A 27,744-nucleotide genomic window follows, 5' to 3' on the forward strand; every position below is an offset into this window, starting at 1 on the left:
TTGCCATGCCAACAACTATACCAGAATATCTCCATGAAAAACAAAACTATGAAGCGGTGAAAAATTAAAGCAAAACATGTTGTAAATTACATTATAATTTTCAAAACTAAGAAAATATTTTTTAGTCTAAGTCTCAGATTCACTTAGAACTGGATAAAACCATTGCCATCATGATTGATACAAAATAATATTAATTTTGTTAATAGCTTCAAATTCATTTCACTATTTTTTAAAATTTCCAGTGCTGATTGAAGGATAGAAACCGTTATTTAATTGAAGACGTGCGTGTGCGTCATTCACCATCAAGAAGGGAAAATAGTTAATGAACAAACAAACAAAGATATAGATACAAACCGCTTTTTATTACAGGTGAAAAAAAAACAAGTTGAGTGAGACTTAGTCCTCTGATTTTGCACTAAAACTAAACTAAAAACTGTATGATGTTATGGTGTCAACGCCGAAAGCTAGCGAATAAGTCTAATATCTATAATAACAATTACTTTACAATACAGATTTTTCTCACATTCCTTTAAATTAACCAATCATGGATTTCAGATCAGAAGTAAATTCAGTAAATTAGCAATGTAGATATAAATGTTCTTTTTTTAGAGTTCATTGTCCTATTCGTACAATTGCTTCACCAAATTTCGGAACTTAAAACCTTAATAACATAAAATATTTCTACTTTTCTTAGAATGGTATTTAGATAGTCATTGCCCCCACCCCCCAGTGGCACAGCGGTATGTCTGCGGACTTACAACGCTAGAAACCGGGTTTCGATACCCGTGGTGGTCAGAGCACAGACAGCCCATTGTGTAGCTTTGTGCTTAACTTCAAACAAACAAACAAAACCAATAGTCATTTGGCTTAGTTCAGTGAAGAGTTCTCCTATCGAACAAAAAGCCTAGCTAGTGAGAAGTGGTATACGAAAGAGAGATCTAAAACCCAAAATGCAGTTTTTACATACCTTTGATTATGCAATCTGTAGTTGACAAAGAGAAATGCTTTAAAAATTTGCACACTAGCATGATTTTTATTATAAGTATTAGACCCCCTCAGAAATTGCACAAATTAAAATCACTAGATAAAAAATCACGCATATAATAATAATAATAGTAATGTTATAACAATTGAAAAAAAAATATTAAAATAAAATGCAACAGATATACCTATATAGAAAGATAACTGTAAAAATAGCATCCAAAGACATTAGGATTATCCTGCAAATGGGAAAATGAAAAAGGCAGGTAGCTGCAAAAGATTAAAATGTATAAAGGGGTATGAGTCCAAGCGTTTTAACCAAGAATGCTGTGGGCTGTGCTACCAGTCCCTATCCAAGACCAGTCGTGAGCAAGGTAGATGCTCTTAAAGTTCTTTGGTGCTATTTACGTAACTTTTTTCCTCTGAAGTTACATCTCTCCATTTTTTTCAATTGGTATAACTGTATCATTATTTTTCATATGTGCGACTTTGTTTCTACTGACACAAGCTTATACTCTAACATAAATGATCAGATCTGATTATATTTTCATATTTGTTATGCAACGCTAAATTTTCGCCCTCATGCGAATAATAGGTCTCCGAGTACCTCCAGAGGTACGTATACAACAGGTTGGAACAACTGACCAAGGATATCTCGCGCGCATTCTCGGAGGAATGATTTCTGTAAAGTAAAATGTATTATGTGAAAGTAGGCAGCGACATTTTCCACTGACAGGTCAGGTAATACCTTGACCATCTAAAAGAATTACCCACATCACTATCGTAAGAGAGAATAAAGTTATTGTTATTTGTATATATAATGCCATGTTTTCTCAGTTTGAAGCAGCTTCTTCTTCCTCATAGAGATCTTTGGACCCTCCGATAAAGACACCATCATCAGTGAATACACCAAATTTGATTTTTTGTGAAATAAATAAAGAATGTTTTCACCCTGTCCAGTCTGACTCACTTTTTGCAATTCAGGCAAACTTGAAGAACATAGTTTAAGTCTGCATAAAAATTTTGTCGAATATATAGTTATTATTCTGTCCAAACTGAATATTTTTAATGTTGTAATTCATTTGTTAGATAGAGGAAAATGCGGATTTTTGATGATGCAGTGTGATATTAAGTTCGTGGTACCCCTTGAAATATCTAGAGCACGGGTAGATTATAAAAACGGCATTGAGGATCAAGTTAGTTGAGTTGAAAGTTATTCGAGATACAAAGAAAGGTTGAGAGAAAAGAGAGTTATTGCACTACTTTGTACAAGTAAATGGATTGATTGTACGTTAAGCCTACTGTTTTTTGAGATATATAATGCCATTTTATCTGTGGATTGGCTGTTGAATTATTTTCACTGCTAATTTGTAAGAACTCACAAAGAAACCTATATTGCAATACTGGTGTCAGGAGAGGAGATCATTGGGTGAAAAGAAGATAAAATCTTTAAATACACTTCAGTTGAACTTCAACTGTTAAAATGGTGACTACGAGATCAAAGTGTGAAAGTGAATCATTACTTGAGATGATGAAATTATTAAAACAAGATCAGGAAGAAATGTGTAGAAAAATAACAGAAAGCTAGGACGAAAGAGACAGAAAATTTGAAGAAAGAAATAGAAAACTGAAAAAACAATCAAGAGGGGATTTATAGAACATTGAAAGGTGACCAAGAATTTAAGAGAGGATTTAAAAGAAGGAGATGTAATATTTAAAGAAGAATTAAAACCAAAACTAAATCTGATTGAAAACAAGATCGGTAACATAGAAATAGGCTATAAGAATAATATTGTATAATTATAGAAAAGTTGTAATGACAATATTGAAGAACATCAACAAAGTCAAATGTGAAGTACAAAAGAACATCAACAAATTCAAAAGCGAAATAAAGAAAGACATCAACAAGGGAAAAAAGTTTTACTGAATTATAAAATAATATCAATGACAGAATAAAACATCTGGAAAACGAATTATTAAATGCAAATATTAAACTAGCCACACTTCTTTCTGCATCAGCTCAAGAGTTCCAACCAAAAACATAATCTAGCACTAAGTATGGAATAGGGGAACTTATTTGGTCTACATCTATTATCACTACATCTCTACCACATCTTACTAAAGCACATTCTTTGAATACTTCAACAATGACATTATAAAATACAGTTCCAGAATTTATCTGGCCATTTCGACGTCGGTCAATCGAGAAGCCAACAGACTATGGTGGCAAGGTACCACATAAGTCATGCCAGGCACCAGTTTGAAACCATTTAAAGGTGAACAGTTAGAATAGTGAAAAACAAGCCACCCAGACTGCTGCCAATTTAAGAGGAATAGCTTTGGCAACATTAAGTAGCATTTCAGCTGAGCTGTAACAACTATTAAGTATTGGTAAGCACATTATCCAACAAGTTTGATGTGTCACTCCAGAAATATTCTCAGCAAACTCCCAGAACAGAGTATAGGGAAAAGAAGAAACCTTAGCCAAACTTATAGAAAATTTGAAAGGCTTGACCAAATATCACACCCTACCAATCCTCGTGAAATAATGAGTTTGTTGACACGTGATAAACTTATAGATGCCATAACAGACGAAGATGTGACGATAAGCTGAAGCAGCATAAATGTAAATCTTCAAAGGAAGCTCTACAGTTAATGATTGAATAAAAACTCATTAAGGTTGCAGATAAGCAATTACATCTTCTCAAACTTACAAGATAATCAGATCTTGTAATATTAAAACATTGACTCACCCTGACAAAAGACTAGAAGAACTAAAATGATTGGTTAGACAAGTAGTTGTTAAGAACAAAAGAAAGAAACAAAAAAGAAATAGATGCTTGAAGTTTAATCTGAAAAGACGGACATACATCCAAGAACTGAAAGAAAAGTTTGAAGGGAATAAGAACTCCTCCCAAAAAATACAAGAAAGAGGGAATTATTATGTATGTGGAAAACCTGGCTATTACACATGAGACTCTGAGGAATGAATAGCCAATAAGACATCAAAGAAATAATACCCTAAAGATAAGTCTTTGAGCTCAACCAGACAAAATAAACACAAAGCACTAACCAGTGGGAAACAGGAAGTAACTGTACTTATGGTCCAAGTTCAGCTTAGAATAACAAATTTTTTTCAAATGAAATAAGAAGTTCGTTTTTAAAAGAAGCCACTCCACGAATCCACGAGCATATGAATGGGAAATCTTGTAGTATGTTAATATTGATTGACACTGATTCTGTAGCTACAATAGTTTCTTTCAATTTGATAATGAAAGATGGGAAATTTATTTCAGAGATGAAGACAAAAGAACGAGTGGATATAAAGTTCCAACAAGAAGAAAATTAGAAGTACCCTTAGTGTAGGAAATTCCTCTACACCTCATGATGTGTGTAATTGACATCAAGGGAAAAGTGCATATTGGGAAGTGATTCCATGTGGAGACATGGATGTGAGGGTAGAATAACTTCAAATAGTTTTCTGTTTATTATCAGGAAATTCCTGTGAACTTCATGACAGTTACTACACCAGAGGTTGAACTTCCCATAACAACAAGAAGAGCAGTTATTGCACTACAAAGAAATGAAGTATTCATACTAAGATTTATTAAAGATAAATTCTCATCTACTGATTAGGCTGTAATAGAAACAAACACTTCAGTGTATTCTGATGGATTAATGGTTGGTAAAACTCTCATGGACTTGAAGAACAAAGACACCATCATTAAGGCCATATACGTAAAATTCGAGTTTCATCTGGATGAGATGAAGCCATTGAGGATTTTGAGGAATTTGTGCAATTTCTTCATGGTAATTTCAAAATTTAAGACATTTTTCTTGAGAGAGCAAAAACAAAATGTAAGAAAGTAAAATGTAATACATGTGTATAGAAAAAATAGTGTTAAAAGTAACGCTGTTGTTGAAAAACTAGGTTGATAAAGAAATGAAGTATAAGTAGCCTAGATTGCCAGCTAGAGGTTTTTAAGAGTTCGAGTTAAAAATATGCTAGGTCAAGAAAGCCAGAGAGTAGTGGTATTGAGAATCATGAGTTACAAAAGAGTTATAAAAAAATTAAGCTATTGCCTAGCAACGAAGTAGATGCACCAGCACCAGTGACTGATGGTGATTAATTACTGACTCCAACTCGTTAGTACTGTGGAAGCTACGAAAAACTTTATGTTAACATGCAAAAGCAGTACTTTGATGTTATATTCCTTGCACAATGCTAGTATACTAGCGCAAGTAAGAAAGCAACCGGCTAACTCACCATAACAGTAACCAATCACTTGAGAGTTTTCTTTATGGTTTTGAACTAGCTCGGGAAGTTGCACAGATCGACCAATAAGGTGTGAGAACTACTTGCTGGGGGGGGGGGGGTGGCTGCATACTATTTGGGAATTCATAACACAAAGGAAAAATTGGTCAAAACTTATTTTAGAGGCAGAAAATCAGTCTCCTCATAAGTTATTGCTAAGTGCTCATGAACACCAGCAGTTGCTCCAAGATTATGCTGAAACATTCCAGTCTGCAAAGGTACACCTCGCCAATTATGTTGTAAGTAAAAGTTTTCTTACTCTCAAGCTTCAATCAATGTAGTTATAGTAGGAAAGATTTAAGAAATAATTATAATGTGTTAACTGATTATTAGTAGAAAGTTTACACGAGATAAATTGAAGATTTTTTGCTAATAAGTGACTTGGTGAACTAGAGAAGTTATCTATATGCTTACGTTTAGCATTGTGAAATGAAGATAATTAAAGACTATTATATTAATAATTGAAGAACTCAGACTCAGTTTTTATTCTAACTGTAAATTGCCTTGAGTTAGTGGCTTGTGAGTGGTGAGTACCACTGCAATCCTCAACTTTATACATTTGGTGTAATCGGCAGTATAATTGAAAATCCAACAATTACCCCTGAAAATGCTTCCTGTTACAGAGAAATTACAAGATATGAGGCTTTATAGGCAATACTTCTATATAAAAATATTTCATAAGTAGTCACCTTTGAGGGATGAGTAGAAAGTTTGATGTCAACCATTACATAAAGATAGCTTACCACCTAATGTATAAGATTTATATGATATGAAATATGGAGGTCTTACAACTTTACAATGACGACAGTTACATAACTTTCTCACAGAATATCATGGCATCTGCTTAAGTGGACCTCATAACTTAAGCCTAACCAGTAAAATATATTACAAGACTGATATTAGAGATGCAGCCCCTATAGATCAATTAATCTGATGACTTCCTTTGCAAAGTTGGCTGAGGTTTTAAAGGACATAGAAGCCATAAAGGTATAAGAAGTGATAGAACCAAAAGTTAGTCCTTGAGCATGATTGAGTATACTTGTTAAGAAAAAGGATTAATCCACAAAGTTCTGTGTGGACTACTGAGAAATGAATGAAGTTAGAAAGAAGGATACCTACCAACTGCCAAGGATTGACTCTACTTTGGATGCACTATTTGAATCAAAGTGTTTTTAATATTGGATCTGAAGCAGTGATATTGAAAAGTAGAGAGAAAATAGATTTTACTGTAGGAAGTAGATTGTGGCACTTTGTTGTGTTACCATTGAGATTATGTAATTTTCCTATTACATTACAATGATTAAATGGAGTGTGTGCCATCTGAACTACCCTGGAATGTTGTACTTATCTGGGCAAGGCTTTCTTAAGAGTCCAATTTGATGTCGCCAGTGTTTCTGGAAAAATGTCTCGGAGGAAGTGCGTATCTTACATAAACACATAATAATTTCTAAATGGTAGACGACGGACAGAGCTTTCTAAACATATATAACACGGTGAGTTTGTTTTAAGTGTTTCCAGCAAACCAAGGAAATAAACAATGGTGGGGAGTTAAAAGTAACATGTCGCCAGCAGAAAAATTTAATTTCAAAGTAATAACACAAACATAAAAATTTTAAGTATGACTCAAGACTTTATTAGGATTAATTAGTAAACATTTATGTTTTGAGAATTTGTCATTAGCTGATTGTCTCATTACTTTTTCACATATAAAAATATCCAAAATAACATGTGGCGGTAATCATGTGTTCTCCTTTACGATTGTTTATTTCCAAGACAATAATTACATTTTTTTTAGTAAATAAAACGACTAGAGTCTAAAATCAATCCGGAAGGTATATAATTTGATTTGATCATACCCCAAACACAGGGTATAAAGAGATATTTTGGGTATGTCCGTTTGGAGCTTGTTACATAATTAGTTTTTCAAGCACTTGATCTCCTTTACGCATATATCTAGTGTTACCTCGTTACTCAAATTATGTTATTTTGTTATATGCTGAAACATTCCAGTCTGCAAAGGTACACCTCGCCAATTATGTTGTAAGTAAAATTTTTCTTACTCTCAAGCTTCAATCAATGTAGTTATAATAAGAAAGATTTAAGAAAGACTTATAATGTGTTAACTAATTATTAGTAAAACGTTTACACGAGATAAATATACAGCCAAGACATTTGTTGTTGTCAATAACTAAAAGGGTACGAGTAAATTGCATTCTTCAATAAAAATCACTGAACATGAAATTGCGTGAACTCCTTTACGTGTCCTCCTTTACTTAAGATGGTAATATATATAAATGATTAGAGTAGGGTGGATTTGAGATGTATTAGTCACAAATCAACTCATTTTCTTGCAAGAAAAGTCCTTGGCAGTGCGATTACATAACAGGTGTGTATCACTTTAGCTGTATAACTAACATTCAATTGGTGTGAGTGGTGGTAATTGTAGGTTTAAATGACTGATGAGTTACAAAGCTCAATCTGAGAGCGATAATTAGGAGTCTATTTTTAAAAACAGATAATTGACAATATGGTGAGATGCATCTAAAAGAGTTCACAGAATAGGTAAAGAAGATCACCATTTTAATTCAACTCCTTATGTATGCTTTGCACTTCTTAGTATAATGCCATATTATAATCAAAGCTTACGTTTATGATCTGTGGAAGTAGTCTAATACAAAATAACTATTCTTATTAGCCTGTTTTAGTTGAATTTTGTAGAAATGCAAAGGAGATCACATTAATCTCTACACCTGTCTTTGCTAATAATACAGAGGTGGTATGTATTTCGGTGATGGGTTTCATATTTATATTTTTAGAATAAATGGTAAACAAAATCGTCAGCTGAAATATTATCACAGAAAAAAGGGAGCAGAAGGGAAAACATTCTTACAATTTGCCTTTTCGTCTGATTTCATCTCATTAAATGGACTGGATTTTGAATTCGTTTCAACTGGTAATTTTTATGAACTCAGAAAGTAACATTTATGTTACAACAATACGGATCTTACTCGATTATTCGAAGGGAAATCATTGAATCTGAAGACATAACACTTTCTTTACTTTTCTGTGGTTATTATTTGGTTTATTAAAACTCCAAAATACTACCACGAAAATTAAGTATAAAATCGCCGTTGAAACTAAACATTTGTCAAAAGAAGAATTTTCGGACTTAACAACTATTACACTTTTATGTGTGCAGTCTGATAAGCAAGAATAACTTTTTCTGTTTATATTAAATTCCAATCCAGACTCAACTAACCTTTTTTCTGTAATATCACTTTACCCCCTCAAATGCATGAGAAAGCCTATAATTATATGTTGTTCTTTTTTTTATCTAAGAATTACATACATCTTATTAATACCATATTCTTGTTGTTTTAGCGCAATGCTACACAACAGGCTATCTGGGCTCCGCCCATCGCGGAGAATCGAACCATAGATACGAGAATTGTAACGCTGTAATCTTACCATTGAAGGACTTCTTTATGTTTTCTGTTCATTATTCTATAACCTAGTTGTTACAACAGCGGAGGTCACGTAACGCTAGTAAAACGTCATCTTCTCGAACGTTCACGTTCCTTCCTGAAATCTCGAGAGCCTACTAGATATGTGGTAGTCTTGTATATATAAACCGGTAAGAACTGACGGCAAGGAGGATAATGAGTAATTGACAGTTGAGTCGAGCACGTGAGACGTTCATTGTGAATTAAAGCGTTTGTTATAACGCGACTGTGGAAATTAAGTGTATCGCAAAGTTGTATTCAGAAAGAATAAACCAGTTTTATTTAAGAAAGGACCTGTATCTTTAAAGCTTCTTCGGAAATAATTTTTACGGAAAATTAACTGACGAACGGAGGCGTAACATAGTCTTAGTTCCAATATATTTAAAATTCTCACAGTGATAATGCTCATATCATGCAGAATAAACAACGATATATGTTAAGAAACTCTGATGCTTTTAGGAGAATACTTATTTATACAATATATACAAATATATATGGCAGTTGAAAAAATAATGATAAAACTGGCATAAATTTAATATTCCAAAGGCGCTACTTGGCGTAATAATACGTTATAATATCATGATAAAACTTAGAACAATGAAAAAAATATTGTAAACGTGTAGCAGATGATGTTTTTAGGTGATAATATGGCGTCTCCCTTGAAACCTTGGGAAGCAGGTCGTCTTAAGCAAAATGTTCAGTATACTGATTGGTAAGAAAATAACTATTATATTTTTATATACGTACTTTCCAATTTTTATCTTATAAAGTTTTAGTTCAATTTTAAGTTTAAAAGATTCAATGATACGATGACAGTTTTTAGTGTTATTACTATTAATAAAATAATTATTAAAAATAAGGTCGTTTTGCGTTAGGCAACACAGTCACTAAGACAGTTTTAACTGTGTAGGCCTATCACCATGGTCCTACTACTAGTAGTAGTATATTAGTAATACTGCATTTCAAGTACGACGTTAATCGGTTGGTCTAACAGGAAAATATTGCTAAAAGGCTTAAATGCAACTTAGTTTAAACTTTAATAAATTATATTAGAAAGAAGTATTTGCATTACATGTTTCGCAGTTATTTTTTAAGTTTTATTTTGAGAAAAGGTAACAGGATTCAGTGAATAATAATTTAAAATTGAAGAGATAGGCCTAGACTTGTGAATTTAACTATCAATATCATTGTCAGTATCATTCAGAATTTGATCATTAATGTGAACCTAATAAGTTCGTGTTTCTCATTAAGTTTAACCTCTGTGCTATTTGTTAACGTGATTTTTTTTTTATATTTCATGTTCCCTTCAGGTGTACATGGAATGTTAACTGAAAATTTTTGAAGAAAATTTACACTAGTCATTAAATGCTAAGTTATATTTAAAATATTCACAAATAATTGAAGTATCCAGTTTCATTGGAGTATATATATAGCTCTTATATACAATAAAATCAAGTTAATTAATAATGCAATTATTTGAACACATTAAGGCAATTCTGTCCAATCTTGAAACAAAGGTTAAGGTGATAGGCTATTCAGCACATCAGCTTATGATCAAGCTCACTCATTCAGTCAGTTTTTTGTATTTGACAAAGTTAACAAAAACACTCCTTTTTTATTGTTAGTATTTTTAAGGAAACCAATAGATAGTACTACTTTCCTTTTATACAAGAATAATGATATTTTATGTATTTATCAGTGTTAACTACTTGTGTCACAAATGGTCTGATTAGCATTTGAATTAAATCAGTTTTTGTACAGTGAAGTAGTTTTATATTTAAAAAAATATCTACCATTATGTCCAATATCTAATGGTCATTATGTCTCTGATAGCAATCAGATCTAAACGATTTATGATTGTTGGTCCCATAATATGTGTGTAGTGTTGATTCATGGTTACTAAGTGAGTGTGTGTTGTTTGCTTATTGTTACAGAGTGTGTGCGAGTTGTTGGCTAATGGTTGCTGGAATAGTATATTTTGTTTTTTCATGGTTTCTCAATGAGTATTTACTTTTGATCATTTGTGTTTGCTAGAAGAACTGCTTAAAAGTTAAAGATCTCCTTTAGAGCTTTAGGGATAGAAATAGATGTGGGACGTTTTTGAGAGCGCCTCCTCGAGCTAGATGTAAGAATGAATTACTTAGCAGGACTCAAGTATTTCAATGAAAGATTATCTGGGGTATTTAGAGCAACAGGTGGACTGGTTTGACCTGTGGTATAATTTACAGCAGAAGGGTAAATTATATAATAGAAATATGCTTCAATCAAGCAGGTTAGGCAGTAGAATGTCTGGAGAAGTTTTGAAGATATTTGTTTAAAATAATGTAAACTAAACTTGCATTTTGGGGAAATTGAGAATAAGCAACTTGATAGGATAGGTAGGGTAATGAGGACTTTAGAAATAGGAGACAGAGCACAAGTTGAATAATAAAGATAAGTCTGTCAGACTTAAAGACAAACACATAGATTCAAGAATAAGCTTATATGCTATTATTCTAATGTTAAAGAGTGTTAGAAACAAAACAGATGAGTACAGGGTTCAAGTTGAAATGGAAGTTTATAATATAATGGGAATTACTTATACTTTGTTGGATTTGAAGAACATTGATAATAGGAATTTTATGGAAATTCCAAGCTGTAAGTTACTTAATAGTGATTGAATTTTTAAGATGAGGTGGGGTGGCTCTATATATATAAGGGATGAATTGAATCCTGTTGGGGTTGGAGACATAAAAAAAAGTAGTAAATACGAGGTTAATCTATGTGAGTATAATCAAAGGGTTTAAGGGGAAAATTGGCAATTGTTGTAGGCCACCTGATCAGAGAGATCATGTCAATGAGAAATGTATAATAAGATTCAAGTCATTTTTATAAAAATATTGTTGGAATGATTATGGAAGATTTAATTTTAGCTCAGAAGATTTATGGAGTCAAAGAGAGAAGGAGAGAGGTTTCACCAAGATATTCAAAATGATTTTCTGTATCAATTGGTCGGGGAGGGGGGGGGTGAAATTTTAAATTTATTGTTAACCACAAATGAAGGTATGGTTAAAAGAGTTGAACAGAAAGAAACTTGTGGAAAAGTGACCACTGAATAATTAGGTTTGATTGTTTGCTAAATGTGGGGATAAAAATAAATTGAATTTTAATCTATCTTCTTTTTATTTTAGAAAGCTAATTTTAAGACGAGAAAATTTAAAATTAATATATTTAGATAAACAGCTAGAAGGTCATGTGAGACAGATTTGGGAAATCTTTAGAAAATAAATTAATTTTAATTAAAGATAGTCATATTCTTATAAACAAGAGAAGGAGAACAAGAAAGATCAAACTTAACTGACTTACTAAAGACATCATGGAGAAAATTTAAGATAATTGCCATAACTTTAAGAAGTTTAAACTGGCAGTTGGAAGCTAGGGGTTTGGTTAAAAAAAGAAATGAGAATATCCAAAAGGAATTATGAGAAACAGCTGATAATGTCAAAACTAACAGCAAGGATTTTTTTCAAGTATGTTTAGCATAGCAAAATTTAAAAATAGGGATTAGGTCCTTAAAGGATGTATATGGCAAAGATTTTATTAAAGAGAAGAGATTAACAGTATTCTTGACCCTTAGCATTCTATGGGAAGTGCTGGAATGGACTTGGATTATGTAGATTTAAATTCCTTGGTAATCCCCAAGATATGGATTCCTGTATTTTGTGAGGGGACCTTCCAATAAAAGTTTTATCTGTGGATTGTACCTTCTGAGGTTTTCAAAAGTCCACCCTCATTTGAAGGGGGAGAAGAGGATCTTGGTGGTTGAGTTGTACCTGTGTTGTGCACTTAGATATATAACAACACTCCACTTTGGCCATGAATAGTGGGGTGGCCCTCTCATGATCAATCAACTGGTTGATTTGTAGGTAAGGTCAATCAGAAGCCAGTATTGAATGCATTCAATGGGTATTGTGAACAGTATGACTGGTGCTGGTGTTTGGGTGTAATATCCATGAAACTCTGACATTGCTGCATGACTTCAATGTGTTGAACTTTTAACAGTGTAGCACTTCACTATGTATAACTCCATGGTGAGTATGGTAGGTGGGCACCAAATCTTTCTCTTTTTTTTTATCATGAATTCTTCTTCATCAAAGATTAAAAAATAAGTAAATGACTATGCATGGATGACACTATGGGATCACACTCATTAATCATTAGAGTTCCTGATAATAGATTCTTTATCAGAAACACTTCTTCTTAGATGTATCCTTTTTCATTCCCAAAGGTTTAAAGGAGCTTGGTTGCTCTCCAAGATCATTTCAGAAATCAAGATAGGGATTTATTGGTCAAATCATCAGGTTATCTTAATTGCAAAGTAGAATTTGTATTACTAATCTTCTCATACTTTTCACTGTTAGTTGTTTGGGCCTCTAAAACATCTTGCTGTGGTACTTTAACTTGTGATTATTGTGGTGTTAAAGACCATGATAGCTATGAATACAAGATGGAGCCATACCATGTCAGTTACTCTGGTACCTTTCCCTCATACTTCAGATCATGCCTTTAGTGGGTAGAGGAAAAGGCAGTACAGAAGACCTCACTAATGTTTCTCATTCTAAGGCACGGGAGATGCTGACACCTCTTCCAACACTGTTACATTGCTGTAGTAGAAGTGCAGACAGATCTCTCTGTCCCACCTACTGAATTTTTCTCTCACTATATTAAGGATCCATTGCTCTTTATGGACAAACTTGTAGAGAAGTCAGTATCCACTCTCATCCCTTTTCCACCCAAAACAACAGTGAACAATCAGGTACATTTCCATTGACTTCAATTTATAAGATCATTATCCAGTCCCTTCCATCACTCATTTCATTTCCATACATCTGATAGGAACCCACCCCTTCAATCCAGTGCATGGTCTTTGAAAGTACATAGACCTCCTGCTGATAAAAAAACAATGGCCATAAATCTAAACAAAAGTTTCCTACTAAGGTATCTTCAAATCTAGGTAAAAATGGTCATATTGATAGTGGAAATTTTGAGGTTTTCATTCTGATTTAGTTAACACCAAGGCCTTGATTGATTCTTACTATTATATGTGTATTTTCTTACAAAATACCTCCTTGAAAACTGCCAAAACTGTCACCATTTGGTTGTTTTCATTATATGAAAAGAATGGGTTGTGTGATGGCAAGTAACATTATGAATATACTACTTACTACACCTTTGGAGGTCATAACCATCCGTGTCTCCATTGGTTGTACCATTCTACTATGCTCTTATGGTGATCATATTGAGCAGTTGTCATCTCCATTCATCATCCTGAGAGACCTAAGTGGACATGGTAAGCTCAGGGATTGTGGAGATATTGATTGGAGGGTTCAATCTATAAGGCTTACATGGACCAGATCACAATCTTTGACTTTTCAATACTGGAAAATATGCACATTTCCATCTACCAAGTCAAACATTTACTGCCACCAGTTTAGCAATTTGTTCACCTTCTCTCCTTTTCATAGAACTATTACCTCACATTCAACTGCCATGAAATTTTTTGCACTTGCCAAAAGCTGTGAACAAATTCCCATCCCACATGTGTATTGCACCAGCCTGTGATATAGTCATCATAATGTTGTAGCCCTCCACTAGTATGAGGCAACACAACCTCCATGCATGGTAATTCCTTTGAACACTAACATATGATCATAGGCTAATTTTTCTTTGGCACAACCTGCATTTGGATGTGTTTTTTTTTTTTTATCTTTAGTTCTCTTACTCAACTGCCTTTCTTGAGTAGTATCTTGATTTTATCTTTGTTACACTTTTGTTCCATCAATCTGATTGCAACTTTATTTTGTTTAGCCTCTACATTTTTACTTTAGGCTGCTTTCAACATGTGCCAAGTAAAATATACATCTATAATAGTAGAATGGAGTGTCTGTGGGTCTATTTGTGACTACATTAGCTCCAACGGAAAATAACCTAGAAACCTGAAATTTTGCGCCCATACTAAGTGGACCATGAGGGTGTGCATCTGGGTATTACTTATCTTGTCCATATGCATGAGCATCTTTTTAATGAGGCAAGCAAAAACTGCATAGAAAAAAGTGGTTTATTATATTACAAATAGAAACACAGACAGACATGTATGCAAGCATGCACACAAACACGTGTGTGTCTGTCTGTCAGTGACCCCATAGCTCCATGAGGAAAGAACCTAGAAACCTGAAGTTTTGCACCCATACTAAGTGGACCCTGAGAGTGTGCACTTAACTAATACTTATCCATGTGTGTGCACATTTTTTTAATGAGGCAAGCTAGCAAAAAACCACATAGAAATGTTTTTATATAACAACTTTTAATATATAGAAAAGCCAGTGCATTTTGGTAACAATGGCTTTTATGTCATGTTGCTCAACAAAAAAATTATATAGGTTATATTTTATGCTAAAATGGGTTCAGAATATACACACTATCAATCTAATAACCCGAGCGAAGCTAGGTACTTTTGTTACTATGTGTATAAAAGTCCTGAGGCTGAATTATTCCTTTTCAGGCATTTCTTCAACTGACTCAGTGGAGACAATATATCTGTTCATGGACTTCACATTTAATTATCCTTTTAGTTCATTTAACAGAGCACATGTCTGCATGTAACATGTTTCAGATTCCACTCCATGGTGACGTACACTTGACATCTTGGATAACATAGCACCCACAACTTTATTGAGCCGTGATGAACCATGGTATACTAACAAGCTAACTGATAATATTCCCACTTTCATGCATCAGGTGGTTGGTTTCTTTCTGCCTACTTCTTCTTCAATTGAGGTTCCTAATCATTTTGTTTCTTTGCTTGGTTAAAGATTGCCTCACCTGTGGGAAAATTTGGACAGCTCTTCCACCTCCGGCCTTTTTTTCTTCTGGCCCTTCTGTCCATGATGGGGAATAAGTACTTCATTCTCTTCTGCATATCTTTTTTACCTGTATGTTATTATGTATCTTTGGTTGTTTTATTTTGCATGCCTCTTCCTGTTCCAACTTTGCAGTGTCCCACATCTTTCTTGTCTAACTCTTCTTTGTGACTCCTTTGCTTTGGCTTCAGGTCATGGTCCTTTGATATTTCTTGATCCCCAATTTATTGTCTTTTCTTTCTGCTTGGGTGCGCCTCTTTCTCCTTGTCTTTCTTTCCAGTTCTCTGTTCATTTTTGTATATCTTTACTCCATTTCTGCCTTTCACCTCGTCACTGAGGTTCTCCTTCTGACCCCAATAGTTTTGGTGGAAATGCCTATTATTTTTTGTTTGACATTTTAGTTTCTTTTTCTCCCATCTCTCTTTTGACGTGGTTTCTTTATTTTGGGATCTCCTCAGTTGGGTTTCTTCATTCCCTTCCTCCTATATCTGGAAATTTCATCTCACTCATTGGCTTACAGTCCTGGTATCTGAGGGGTTTCCCAACTCCTTGGAATCCCAGACTAAGGCTGTTTGCTTGCAGTCTTTTATGGTTTCCTTAATTTCCAAATCACAGTACCTCTGTGTGCCACCAATCCTTGAGAGTCACTTCAGGTTACCCCTCTTCTGTTCCTTGTTCTCTTGTTTCTGTTTTTCATCACTTCTTCTGCATGACTAGTAGGTGTGGTTTCCAACTGTGACTCTTCTTTGGAATCGATTCTGACATATGGACATGCTAAGATGTGTCAGGTGGGTCACACTGGTGGAAATTCAGGATTTTTAAAAATATTTCCTTGTAGATTTAAGAACTTTATTTACTATTCAAATATGGATTATTAGCTAAGAATTTATGCTATTCTAATTGGTATAACATAAACAAAGTAGTTTAAAAAATTTTGAATGTAAGACACTAAAACCTTGTGTCATGCACAGTAATGGGTACTCGGGATGATAAGGTTAATTCCAATCCTGAGTTGTGGAACCTAGGCTGTCAGGTTGGAGCTGGTCTGTACTGATGATTTCTCTTGCACTATTCCACCCTTGATACATGAACTAATTTCAGGGTGAAGAGCATACCTGTTCTGGATGTAGTGAGGTTCCCTCACTCAATTACCACTCTTATCTTGGTACATCTCTGATCTATGCAGATTCTCTCTGTATGGATAATGACCTCACCAACCCCTCCACCTTCTCAGTGTTGGATTCTAGCTATAAGTGGCAGCGGAGGTAAGTGTGTTTTGGAAGTTAACATTTTCCTAAATTGAAAATGTAGTTCCAATAATATTTACCTCTACTGACACTCTCCCACCTTAGTTTAAATAAAGTGAAAAAATTACCTGAATGAGGTACTTGTATACAGTACCAGGATAGAGTGCACATTGACGTAGGTGGAGAGTATATTGCCAAGGGCAGTTGAGTGAGGTATAAAAGACTGGAGCAAATGAGAAAAAATCAGCCCAATGCTTAGATGGTCAAAGATTGATATCTTGGTGGTCAAGTAATAGGTTTAAGTGTCAGCAAAGGTAAGTATTATTGGTTATACATTTTTTTTTATTTTCTATAATCCTTTAAATCTCCCATCAATAGCTTCACTAAAGAAAAGAATATTGGCATAGTGGTGGGTAAGTTGCTGAAGCCCTTGAAGTAGTGCTCTTGCTAGTAAAGTTAATATAATTTCAGGTTATATTTATAGTTGTATTGATGAAAAGTCAGAAGAGGTAATTATCTCTATACAAGTCACTAGTTAGGCCTCAGTTGTTTACAGCTATGGTTTCCTTATCCGAGAAAAGACTGTAAAAGGTTCAGAAGTGGGCTACTAAGATAATTCTGGAAATGGGCTGTATTGCAGAAATAGGTTAGGATCTCTTGAACTTAATTCTCTCTTGAGAAAAGTAGAGTTGATCTCATTGAAGATTACAAGATTATCTGTGGTATTGATAGTTTAAATATATTTGATTCATTAGTGATATGTAATCAGTTGTAAGGACTATAGGATTTAAATTTAAGATTTGTAAAAAGAGAAGCCAGGCTCTATTTAAGACAGTGTATTTTTAACAGAATGGTTGACTAACAAGTTCTTATATTCCTATTTGTTTCAACGTTTTGAGTATGGGTTGGTAAAAAGGAAATAAATATCTGAATATGTTAGTTTTTAATTTCCAAATTATTAAAAAAAAACTTATATTGTTAATTTAATACAGGAATTCAACCCAGGCTTCTGGAACAGCAACACAGCCACAGCTTCAGTCATCAGCTGGATTTCAGCGAAGGTCTGACATAACACGTCTTACAAGTGGTGTTTCAAGAGTACCTCCTCCTATACCTCCTCGACCAGATCAGTCTCTATCAGCATATCGTAGGTACTCTCCAGGTTTCAGTTATTCACCTTACAGCAGTCTTTCTAGCCCATACTATAGTTCCATGTACTCTGGATACCCTGGTTATGGCTTTCCTGGACAATATGGTTATGGACCAGATCATCAGGGAGGGGCAGTAGGTAGCAGTTTTATTCGTCTAGCTGAAGAGAGCTCCCGTCAGGCCTTCCAGTCAATTGAATCCATTGTTCAAGCTTTTTCTTCAGTCAGTATGATGTTGGAGTCAACATATCATGCTGTATACAGCTCTTTCCGTGCTGTTCTTGGAGTAGCTGACCATTTTTCAAGGCTTCGTAATCATCTTGCTCAGGTGCTTACTACTCTTGCTCTCTTTAGAAAACTTCTGTGGCTTTACAGAAGATTTCTTTATCTTTTAGGTAAGTTGAAGTTCTGTGACCACTTGATTAGTATGCATTTTTCAATGTACATTTTCATAAACTTTATCTGTGTGGAACACCATATAAACAACATTTTAAACGTTTGTATTAATTAACTTTCAGACATTAAAATTTATAATCTTCAATTTATTATAAAACATTAAAAACTTCGATGAAGACCAAAGTTAAGTTTTAAAAATTGTAATTGTTCTAGACTTGTAGGACTATTAGCTACATATTATACCTACCCACTTATACTTCTTGAATTGCTTTTCATACAGAAGCATTAGAAAAAAGTTGATTTTAGCATTTATTGCAAATTAACTTGTTTAAAGTAAATAAGGTCAGGACTATCATCTTAGTAAGAAAAAATTTTAAATTGTTTGACAAATACAGTGTTAATGGAATAATGGATGAATATGAATAAAAAATTAAAGTATAATATTTATAAAACAAAGAGGAGACTCAGTTACCACATCTTTTAAGAAAACTTTGGCTGAGAAAAGTTATTTTTCTACTGCTTTAGCTTGATAGTTAACACTTCATTTTTGCAGGAATACGCAAAGAACATCCAGATACAGAAGAAGTGTGGAGCTTTGCATCGCAAACTGCAACTATTGGAATTAATGGAGAAACTGTAACCCAGAATAAGTCCTCCTGGCCAATCATAATGTTTTTTGGTGTTGTATTTGGTGCTCCATGGTTGATATGGAAGCTTTTGTCTTCAGTTGTTGGTATAGAAGCAGGTGTGTATTGTTAGGTATTATGTACATATTCTTTATAAACCATGAATAACTTTTACTTTGTTAACAGTCAACTATTATAGAATAATTTAATTTGTACAGTTTTTGCATTGTTAGTTGTGGTAACTATTGTAAAATATTTAATTTGAACAGTTGTTACATTGTTCATTAAGTTAATAAAGAATGATTTAACTAGAACAATAACAACACTTTGCTGCATTTCTAGTTGTAGTTTCTAAAATTTACAGCTTGAAGAATTGCATTATTGCTAATTAATCTAACCATTAACTAATGATTGAACTTTAACAGTTTAATGTTCACAATTTAATGCTAGAATATTAAGTAAAAAGACTTATTGTGTAATATCAACTAACCTTGTAGGACGAAAAGAGTCCCTAGTTTCATGTCAACTCACCTAAAGGTTTGATAAAAGTCACTAGTTTCATCTCCTCTCACCAAGTGGTCTAATAATAGTTGCTAGTTTCATGTCATCTCACCCTGTGGATTGATAACAGTTGCCAGTTTTATATCAACTCTGTGTGTTGATAATAACCACTAAGTTTCATATCAACTTAGTGTGTGTTCTGGTACAGTCATTAATGTCATGTACACTCACCCTGTGTTTTCATACATCCTGTCACTAAAGCTTTATACATATAACTCACCCTGTGGTGCTAAAATTATCTCCTGTCCAGCTTTCACAGGTATTTCTTGGTTGGAACCAGCATTGAAATCATACATTGCTACTCCTACATAATGATCGTTTTCTCCTGTTACCCATTTCTCCTGATCCATGAAACTAGTGACTTATTAAACCACTGGATGAGTTAATGTGAAACTAGTGACTTTTATCAGACCACTAGGTGAGTTGAGATGAAACTAGTGACTTTTATTAGACCACTAGGTGAGTTGAGATGAAACTAGTGAGCTTATCAAACCATTGGGTGAGTTGACTTGAAAAAATAACAGTATATCTATACAAAACACTATTATTTTTAACAAAGAATCTAACATTATCAAATGCAAAATATAGAAAACATTCTAAATTGAACAAAACAGCCCTACTCTGAACCAACTCTCTGGGGTACCAAGATACCTTTACTAAGCTGTTAAGCAATCTCTTGTCATGTGTTCTCTTTGTTCCATACTGTATATATATTCCTGTATTTCTGTAAACTACTTATAGCTGATGATGACGTAATTTTGTTGAAATGTTATACATTTATAATAAACTTTCTTTCATTAACCATTCAAGCTGTCTCCAAACTTTATTTACTAGTTTAGTTGACATGAAACTTAAGTGGCTATCATCAACCCATAGAATGAATTGACTTGAAACTAGTGACTCATGAAACCACTAGGTTAGTTGACTTTAAACTTTAGTGGGTATTGTTAACCTAAGGGTGAGTGGACATGAAACTAGTGACTTTGATCAAATCACTGGGTTATGTAACATGAAAATTTGGTGGTTCACCCATAGGAAATATTTTCTTTGGAACATTTAAGGAATAAAGGTATTATAATATAGTAATGAAGAACAAAGGTTATAACCAATTGATAGGGAAAAAATTTTTTCCACATCATACTTAACTCCAATAAAAATACAGTTATTACTTGACTGCTAAGGTTTTCTTCTTTTGCCCATTTAAGCATTGGTCTGATTTTTTCTTGCTTGCTTCAGTCTTTTATACCCCACTTAATTGTCCTTGGCAATATTTGTCTCGTGACACTCTCCACCTGTGTCAATGCGCCCTCTATCCTGGTAATGTATATAAGCACCTCATTCAGATAATGTTATCCATTTTTCAATACTGACTCCATCATATTTTCTTGACAAAGCATTCAGGAACAGGTTCTCTGTACTGTGACTGTTAGAGACAGTTTGAGCAATTCTTTGCATCACCTAGTTGATTTTTGTAAGAAAAAAAAAGATTTATTTGACAAGTCGATATATGCCATGAACTCCTAGATTACTGTTTCAGGCATAGAGGCTAATCAGGTCTCCCCTATCCCACCTCTGATATCTAGTATCACTCAACAGCTGGGGGTGGGGGGACTCTCAGGCTGCATTTGCAGATGATCCCAGATATTACGGAGAGGATTTAGACAAACGTTTTCCAGTGTCTTCCTTTGCTAGGTTGGCTTCTGATGAGGCTAGTTTTATTCAGCTCTCTCCAGCTCCCTTTCTTCAGTTTATTAACTTGGGTGGGTGATGTTTTGAGTCTTTCCCCAGTTGCTTTTGAGTCTGTGCAATCCTTGAAGGCAGAAAGGTCTGAGGGCATATACCTAGTTCTTCCTCTGTCCCCTGATATTGCAATTCATGCAGGAAGGTTTACAGTTCAGTTACATGAAGGGATAGCTATGCCTTGTCTGCTACATTTGTTGGCTTACCACCACCAGGGGAATGCATAATCAGACACTCAAAAAATAGATTCGCTTTTGTAAATGTGGGGTTCCGGAACGGAGTCTGTGGTCTACCTGAATAGATCACAATTTTCTGCAATTCATCTGACCATAACTACAGTTATGAGATATCATCCTTCCAAGCTTTGTTGGAAGCCTCTCTGCGAGCGACACATCAGTTTGATGATGAATTGGGACCATTGTTGGCATCCACTTTGGTGTGATTGTCAGCTTCTGAACTTTCTCTAGTCTCTTGGTTGGTATTTTGTTGGAATTTTTTAGGTAGAGATGCATTGTTGGAGGGCATTCATCTACCTGCTACCTTTCTTCCATCATTTATTTTTGCGGGCATTCCAGAGTCTTTGGAATCATGGATTGATGTTGCCTGTCTGTATTCATCCTTGTCATTATTAGCATCTCGACTTTCCTCAGCTCCTAAAGGGGGTCATAGCTCTACCCCTATTTGACATCAGTCACTCGATCCATTGGTACCCAGAATAAATTCCACCCATATTCACTTGGTTAAAACAACTCCAGTGGTGGTGGTGACTACACTATGTCTGTTGGATTTGTGGGGGCTCAGTTGCAAGAATTTCTAGACTATGGAACACCTTTACCACAGATCCATGGGTGCTACAGGTTCTTGCATCAGGGTTGGTTATTCAATACACATCACCACCACCACCATTATCCCCCCCCCCCAACCTGTAGTGTTTCTGCCTCCCACAGATCCTCAGGTTTATGAACTTTGTTCCAGGGCTATCAGATATTTGTTGGTCAAAGGGGCAGTACAGAGAGAGAAAGTCGTCTCAGTTCTTCCAGGATTTTATTCCTGTCTGTTTGTTGTGCCCAAGAAGACAGAAAATTGGCATCTGGTCATTGATCTTCTTATCTCAACCAATTCTTAGATCTGCTCAGGCTGATGATAGAGTCATTCCCCACTCTACATTGGCATTTTTTGCCAGGACTGTAGATGACCAAGTTGGATGTCGCCTACACCTATTTAGATATTCCCATAGTAGAGTCATCCCTCCACTATCTATGTTTTGTGCATAAGGTTCAGGTACTGCAGATCAAGACTGCCCTTCGGACTAGCATCGGCACCATATGTGTTCTGCAGAATAGTACAAGTTTTTCTCATCACCTCTGTTCTCTAGGACTGTGCACACACTATTATATGGACATCTATTTACTGGTTACTGCTAGCACCATCTTGCCAGTTGGTGGAACATCACACCCAGATTCTCTTTTCAGAGGCCACCAAGGCAGGCTTTATTATCAGAGCCGAGAAATCTATACTCATTCCAACACAATAAATCGTCCACCTGGGTATCTTTTTCAACACGTATCTCAAGTTAGGCTCAGCCGACTCCCACCCGGCTCCATGCTATGGAACAGGCAGTCAGACTCTTACTCATGTCTCCTTCTTCCACTGCGTGGATGGTTCTTTCTCTTTGGGGATGTGGGCATCATTCAAATCCCTCATTCCTTTGAGACAAGTACACGAGATCCCTTCAGTGGTCACTGTGCATCTAATGGATCATCAACAGCAGTCCATTGGAATACCCAGTCTCCTTATTCAGGATCAACATCTTAGATCTCGATTGGTGGTTAGATCAGAACAATACTATGATGAGTGTGCCTCTGCAGCCACCTTGTCCTGAGATCCATTTTTTCAGATTCCTCACTTAAGGGATGGAGTGCATATATTGATAGTCAGGAATTCCAAGGCCTATTTGACAGACAACAAGACTTCCCTCCTTATCAATATTTTAGAACTTTTTGATGTTCAAAAGGTGATGTTTCAAGGTCTGGAATTATTGAGGGGGAAATATCATCATGCTTTACAATTCCACAGTGGTGTCTTACATTTCTCATCAAGGGGGCACTCGTTTCCAAGCTCTTTGTTTTTGAACATTGGATCTTCTTTATTGGGCTAACTCCCATCATATCAGCCAACTAGCTTTCAATGTTCTGGAGGTGATGAATTTTGTAGTTGATCAGTTGTCTTGACCCAACCAGACTCTCCTGAATGGATGCTATATTTTGAGGTTTTCTGTTGGATTCACTCTTGGTTCAGGACACCAATGATTGATGCATTTGCCACTCAATGGAACACTCAACTACAGCCATTTTGGTCTTGAGTACCTCATCCTTGGGCATTAGAAATAGGAGCTTTCAGTCAGCAGCCCAGTTGAATTGCCTGCTGGAAGACATTGTGCAGGCTGGTATACGGTCTTCTCCCAATACTTTTGTCTCACATTATTTGCATGACCTGGTAGTATCTTCCTCTGAGGGTTTTCAAGTTCCTCCCGTAGCTATCTTGACCACATCAGCTAGATTATAAGGAAAAATGAATATTCTTATTGCTACTCGTGTTACTTCTTTACTTTCCAGGGTCCCTTACTTCTTTTTCACAGAATCCCACTCTGCAGTGAGTGTTACTCAAGGAGGTGTGCTCTATCAAACCAGTTCTGCACTAGCAACCACTAACTCAGTTTCCTTTATTTAGGTTGCAACAGGATCTGTAGAAATGAGGTGTTCCATTAGACCACCTAGAGTCTGTCTTGATGTTATTTCTGTACTATGCTGGACTGCCACTCATGGACTATCATGAGTAGAGCATAAGGGGATCCTGCCCATCCTTTCCAATCATTGTATTGAATAAATCGGAGTCAGTTTGCTTTTTAAAATTTAGGGAACTTGGTTCACCTACTGCAATGTTTCCAGAGCACTGTTCCTCAGGGCTCCGTAATGCACTTTACTACTGCTAGTGGAACTAGGGAGTCTTACCACGCCTGGTTTCCAGTCACTGGGGTGGTGGACAGAGTTTTTTCCTCCAGAGTGTTAGAGTGAATTTCCTCCACTCTTGGAGAAGAGGACAAAGTTGGGGCTCTTCTACATGGGTCCCTAGATGCTTTTTCCCTGATGTTGGTGGGAGGGGCACCAACTTATGCAAGAGCCTACTTGCAATACCATTTCAGATTTGATGCTCAGCTATCAGGTTGGGTTGATCGTGGCCCTTCTTTTTCATCAATATTGGTTCAGTACATTGTTCATGGAAGTGGGTGTATTGGAAGATTTACCTTTCCCACTCAGTTGGAGAGTAAAGATGGGTGTTCATAATTTTAGACTGGATGAATTCTGTTTTCTCAGGTTGAGTATGGCATACAGAATTCTGTCATTCCGAATTTGTGGTATTGCCTTTCAGACTTTTTCAGGTTGAAGAGCAGGTTTGTCCACTTCAGTGTTATTTACTTTCTCTTCGTGATTCCGGTGGCTCAGAATGCATCACTCTATGGCTACAGGTTGGGGATCCACTCATATATATATATATAGTGGTCCAATTGCCCTAGCCACCAATGTGGAATATAGGGACCATGGCCCTATAATTCCAGTCCTGAGCAGTGGAACCTTGGCTATCTTGTTGGGGCCTTGCCAGTAGTAATGATAGATTATGTAAAATTCCACCAACATGAATTATATTCCAGGTGAAGAGCGTATCTGTTACGGATGTAGTGTGGTTCCTCCAATAGGGCACCAATCTTCTATTGACAAGCCCATGATCTGTGTAGACACTTTCTGTATTGATAATGCCATCACTGGCCCCTCCACCTTATCAATGTGGGATTCTAGCTGTAGTGTGAGTGGAAGTAAGTATGTTTTGGAAGTTAACATTTTCTTAAATTGAAGATGTATTTCCAGTAATACTTACCTTCATTCACACTCTCCCACCCTTCCTCCCCACTAAGAACCAGTGTTAGTAACTGCAGATGGAGTCAGTATTGAAAAAGGGATAACATTATCTGAATGAGGTGCTTATATACAGTACCAGGATAGAGGGCATATTGATGTAGGTAGAGAGTGTCACTAGACAGATATTGCCAAGGGCAATTAAATGGGGTATAAAGGACTGGAGCAAGCAAGAAAATATCAGACTAGTGCTTAGATGGGCAAAGGAAAGAAACTCTAATAGCTGAGTAATAGCTGTAGTGTGATAGGAGGTAAGTATTATTGGAAATATATTTTTGATTTAAGAAAATGTTAACATTTTTCTAATTTATGGTAAATGTAAGCATTTTCAGTTGAATCTACTTATTAAAAATAGCTACTCAGAAAATCATCAAAGTTAAACAACATAATTTGTGTTGTCCTAGCATTTTATAATCATAATATCAAAGTATGTTCATTATGGTTGCTACAAATCTAGTAAATTATCCTAACATTAAATATCTTGATTGTTTTTATGACTGGGGAAACAAATTACCTTAAGATTGAAGCACGTTGATTGTGGTTATATTCAAGACTTCAGTGAAATTTTCCTCCTTTTTAGAATTACAACCAAGAACTCGTGACTGGGTTTTAGCTACTGTTGACCATAAGAGTGCTGGACTAGTACCAGCCAATTATGTCAAAATACTGGGAAAGAGGGCAGGATTGAAGTGTCACCAATCTTTGAATGCCAGATCTTTTGCTGAACCAGGACAGGGTAGCCAAATAGAAACAGATGTGGCAGTGACATCCACAGATGCTAATATTTCTCAGCCTAATATATCAGCATTGGCTAATGATTCCAAACTTGCATCAAAATCAGTATCCAGCACAGTAATAAGCAGCTCCTTACCTAAACAGTCCACAGTTGCTAGTAGTTTACCATCTGTACCTGAAGCTTCTGGCTTTTCTCAGGTTAATCCAATGATAACTACTAACACAGGGGACTCTGTCCATTAAAGTTAGTTTCAACATTTTTAAGTATGGTTGTCCTACTTCCAATAAATCTTGTTTGAAATATTCCTTGTACATTTTCTTGTAGTTAAACATGCACTTATGGTGTGAAAATAAAGACAATATATGCAAGTAAGTTACAATTCTATGCCTTTAGAATTTAAAATATTCCATCTCCAATGAGTACTTTTGTAATAGTTTTTTACTTTCTGTAATAATAGTGTTAAGTTAATTATTCTTAACACAAACTTTATATTTTGGTAATATCTAACTGATGGTTTCAGGTATGTAGATCGAAGAGTGGGTTTATAATACTTGAATTACAAACATTCATAAATGCCCTGAGCAAAATTCACTAAAATAAATTATCACTTTAATTAAAAACTGTTAACTGTGACTCCTTCATCTGTCCTTGGACTGATATGATACAAACAACTCTCCTTTTTCATCAAAACTCACAGTAAAAGTATTTTGTTCAGAAAAATCAAACTCAACCCTTTTATTAAACTAATATAAAAAAACACGTAAAATTACAGAGAGAATTAATAACATACTTATTAGTAATTTTTAGTTACCACTGCTTGTTTGTGTATATCTTTTAAGTAATGTTAACAAAGCTGTAAAGTTAATGGGAGATAGTTATGGCATCTTCATGTTAATCTCTTAATTCTACAATAATATATTACACTCTTGCATCATTATTTTACAAATGATAAAATTAATAATGGCTGGAGACGGCTTGAATGGGTAATGAAGTAAGTTTTTCTTCATTACCCATTCAAGCCGTCTCCAGCCATTATTAGTCTCAAAGTGGGTTCCTCGTCATCGAAAATGATAAAATTATTGGGATGCCAGAACAAATTTGTGTAATTTTTTTTTTGTACATATAGACTGTTGTCTTAAATCTTGCATCATGAAAAATTACTGCCTATATGTAACTGCAGTATTAAGCCTTCTGATATCATGGAGCCCTCATTGTGTTATAGCTGCTGTTATTATGGATATGGTTTGTGAAGCTTCACTAATTTTTTATTAATAACATGTGTTATATAACCCTCATCCTATATATTTGAAGTAATATATTTTGTTTTTGAACATTTTAACATGCTTAAAATTGGGTTTGAAATCAAAGTAAGGGGATAGTTATAGATACATAAAAATAATAATTACTGCAAAGCTATTGTCTGACTATACATATGCATCTGTTAAAGAGTTGAGTGTTATGAAATAAAAGGAGACGTGTATGTAAACTGATGTATCCTTTGTAATTACTGCAAAGCTATTGTCTGACTATACATATGCATCTGTTAAAGAGTTGAGTGTTATGAAATAAAAGGAGACGTGTATGTAAACTGATGTATCCTTTGTGACTGCTATTGTAAAAT

The 27,744-nt window shown here is 35.0% G+C and overlaps 1 protein-coding gene across 1 annotated transcript; it reads left to right on the plus strand.

Moving 5' to 3' along the window:
* Positions 1-9,409: 9,409 nt before the first annotated feature.
* LOC106466568 (peroxisomal membrane protein PEX13-like) lies at positions 9,410-26,681 on the plus strand. The gene is made up of 5 exons (XM_022394600.1): positions 9,410-9,511; positions 17,938-18,488; positions 19,043-19,243; positions 21,917-22,025; positions 25,915-26,681. The coding sequence occupies exons 1-5, from the start codon at positions 9,426-9,428 to the stop codon at positions 26,363-26,365; spliced, it is 1,398 nt and encodes a 465-aa protein (XP_022250308.1). The 5' UTR covers positions 9,410-9,425; the 3' UTR covers positions 26,366-26,681.
* Positions 26,682-27,744: the final 1,063 nt, after the last annotated feature.

Source organism: Limulus polyphemus, unplaced genomic scaffold, assembly GCF_000517525.1.
Source record: "Limulus polyphemus unplaced genomic scaffold, Limulus_polyphemus-2.1.2 Scaffold2305, whole genome shotgun sequence".
Lineage (NCBI taxonomy): Eukaryota > Metazoa > Arthropoda > Merostomata > Xiphosura > Limulidae > Limulus > Limulus polyphemus.

Bases quoted from the DNA above. Each gene is read 5' to 3' on its own strand.
- LOC106466568 (XM_022394600.1), top strand. From the start codon at position 9,426: ATGATGTTTTTAGGTGATAATATGGCGTCTCCCTTGAAACCTTGGGAA. The intron at 18,489-19,042 runs GTAAGTTGAAGT...TCATTTTTGCAG, and splicing joins AAGATTTCTTTATCTTTTAG to GAATACGCAAAGAACATCCA. The intron at 19,244-21,916 runs GTTAGGTATTAT...GGAATTTTTTAG, and splicing joins TATAGAAGCAGGTGTGTATT to GTAGAGATGCATTGTTGGAG.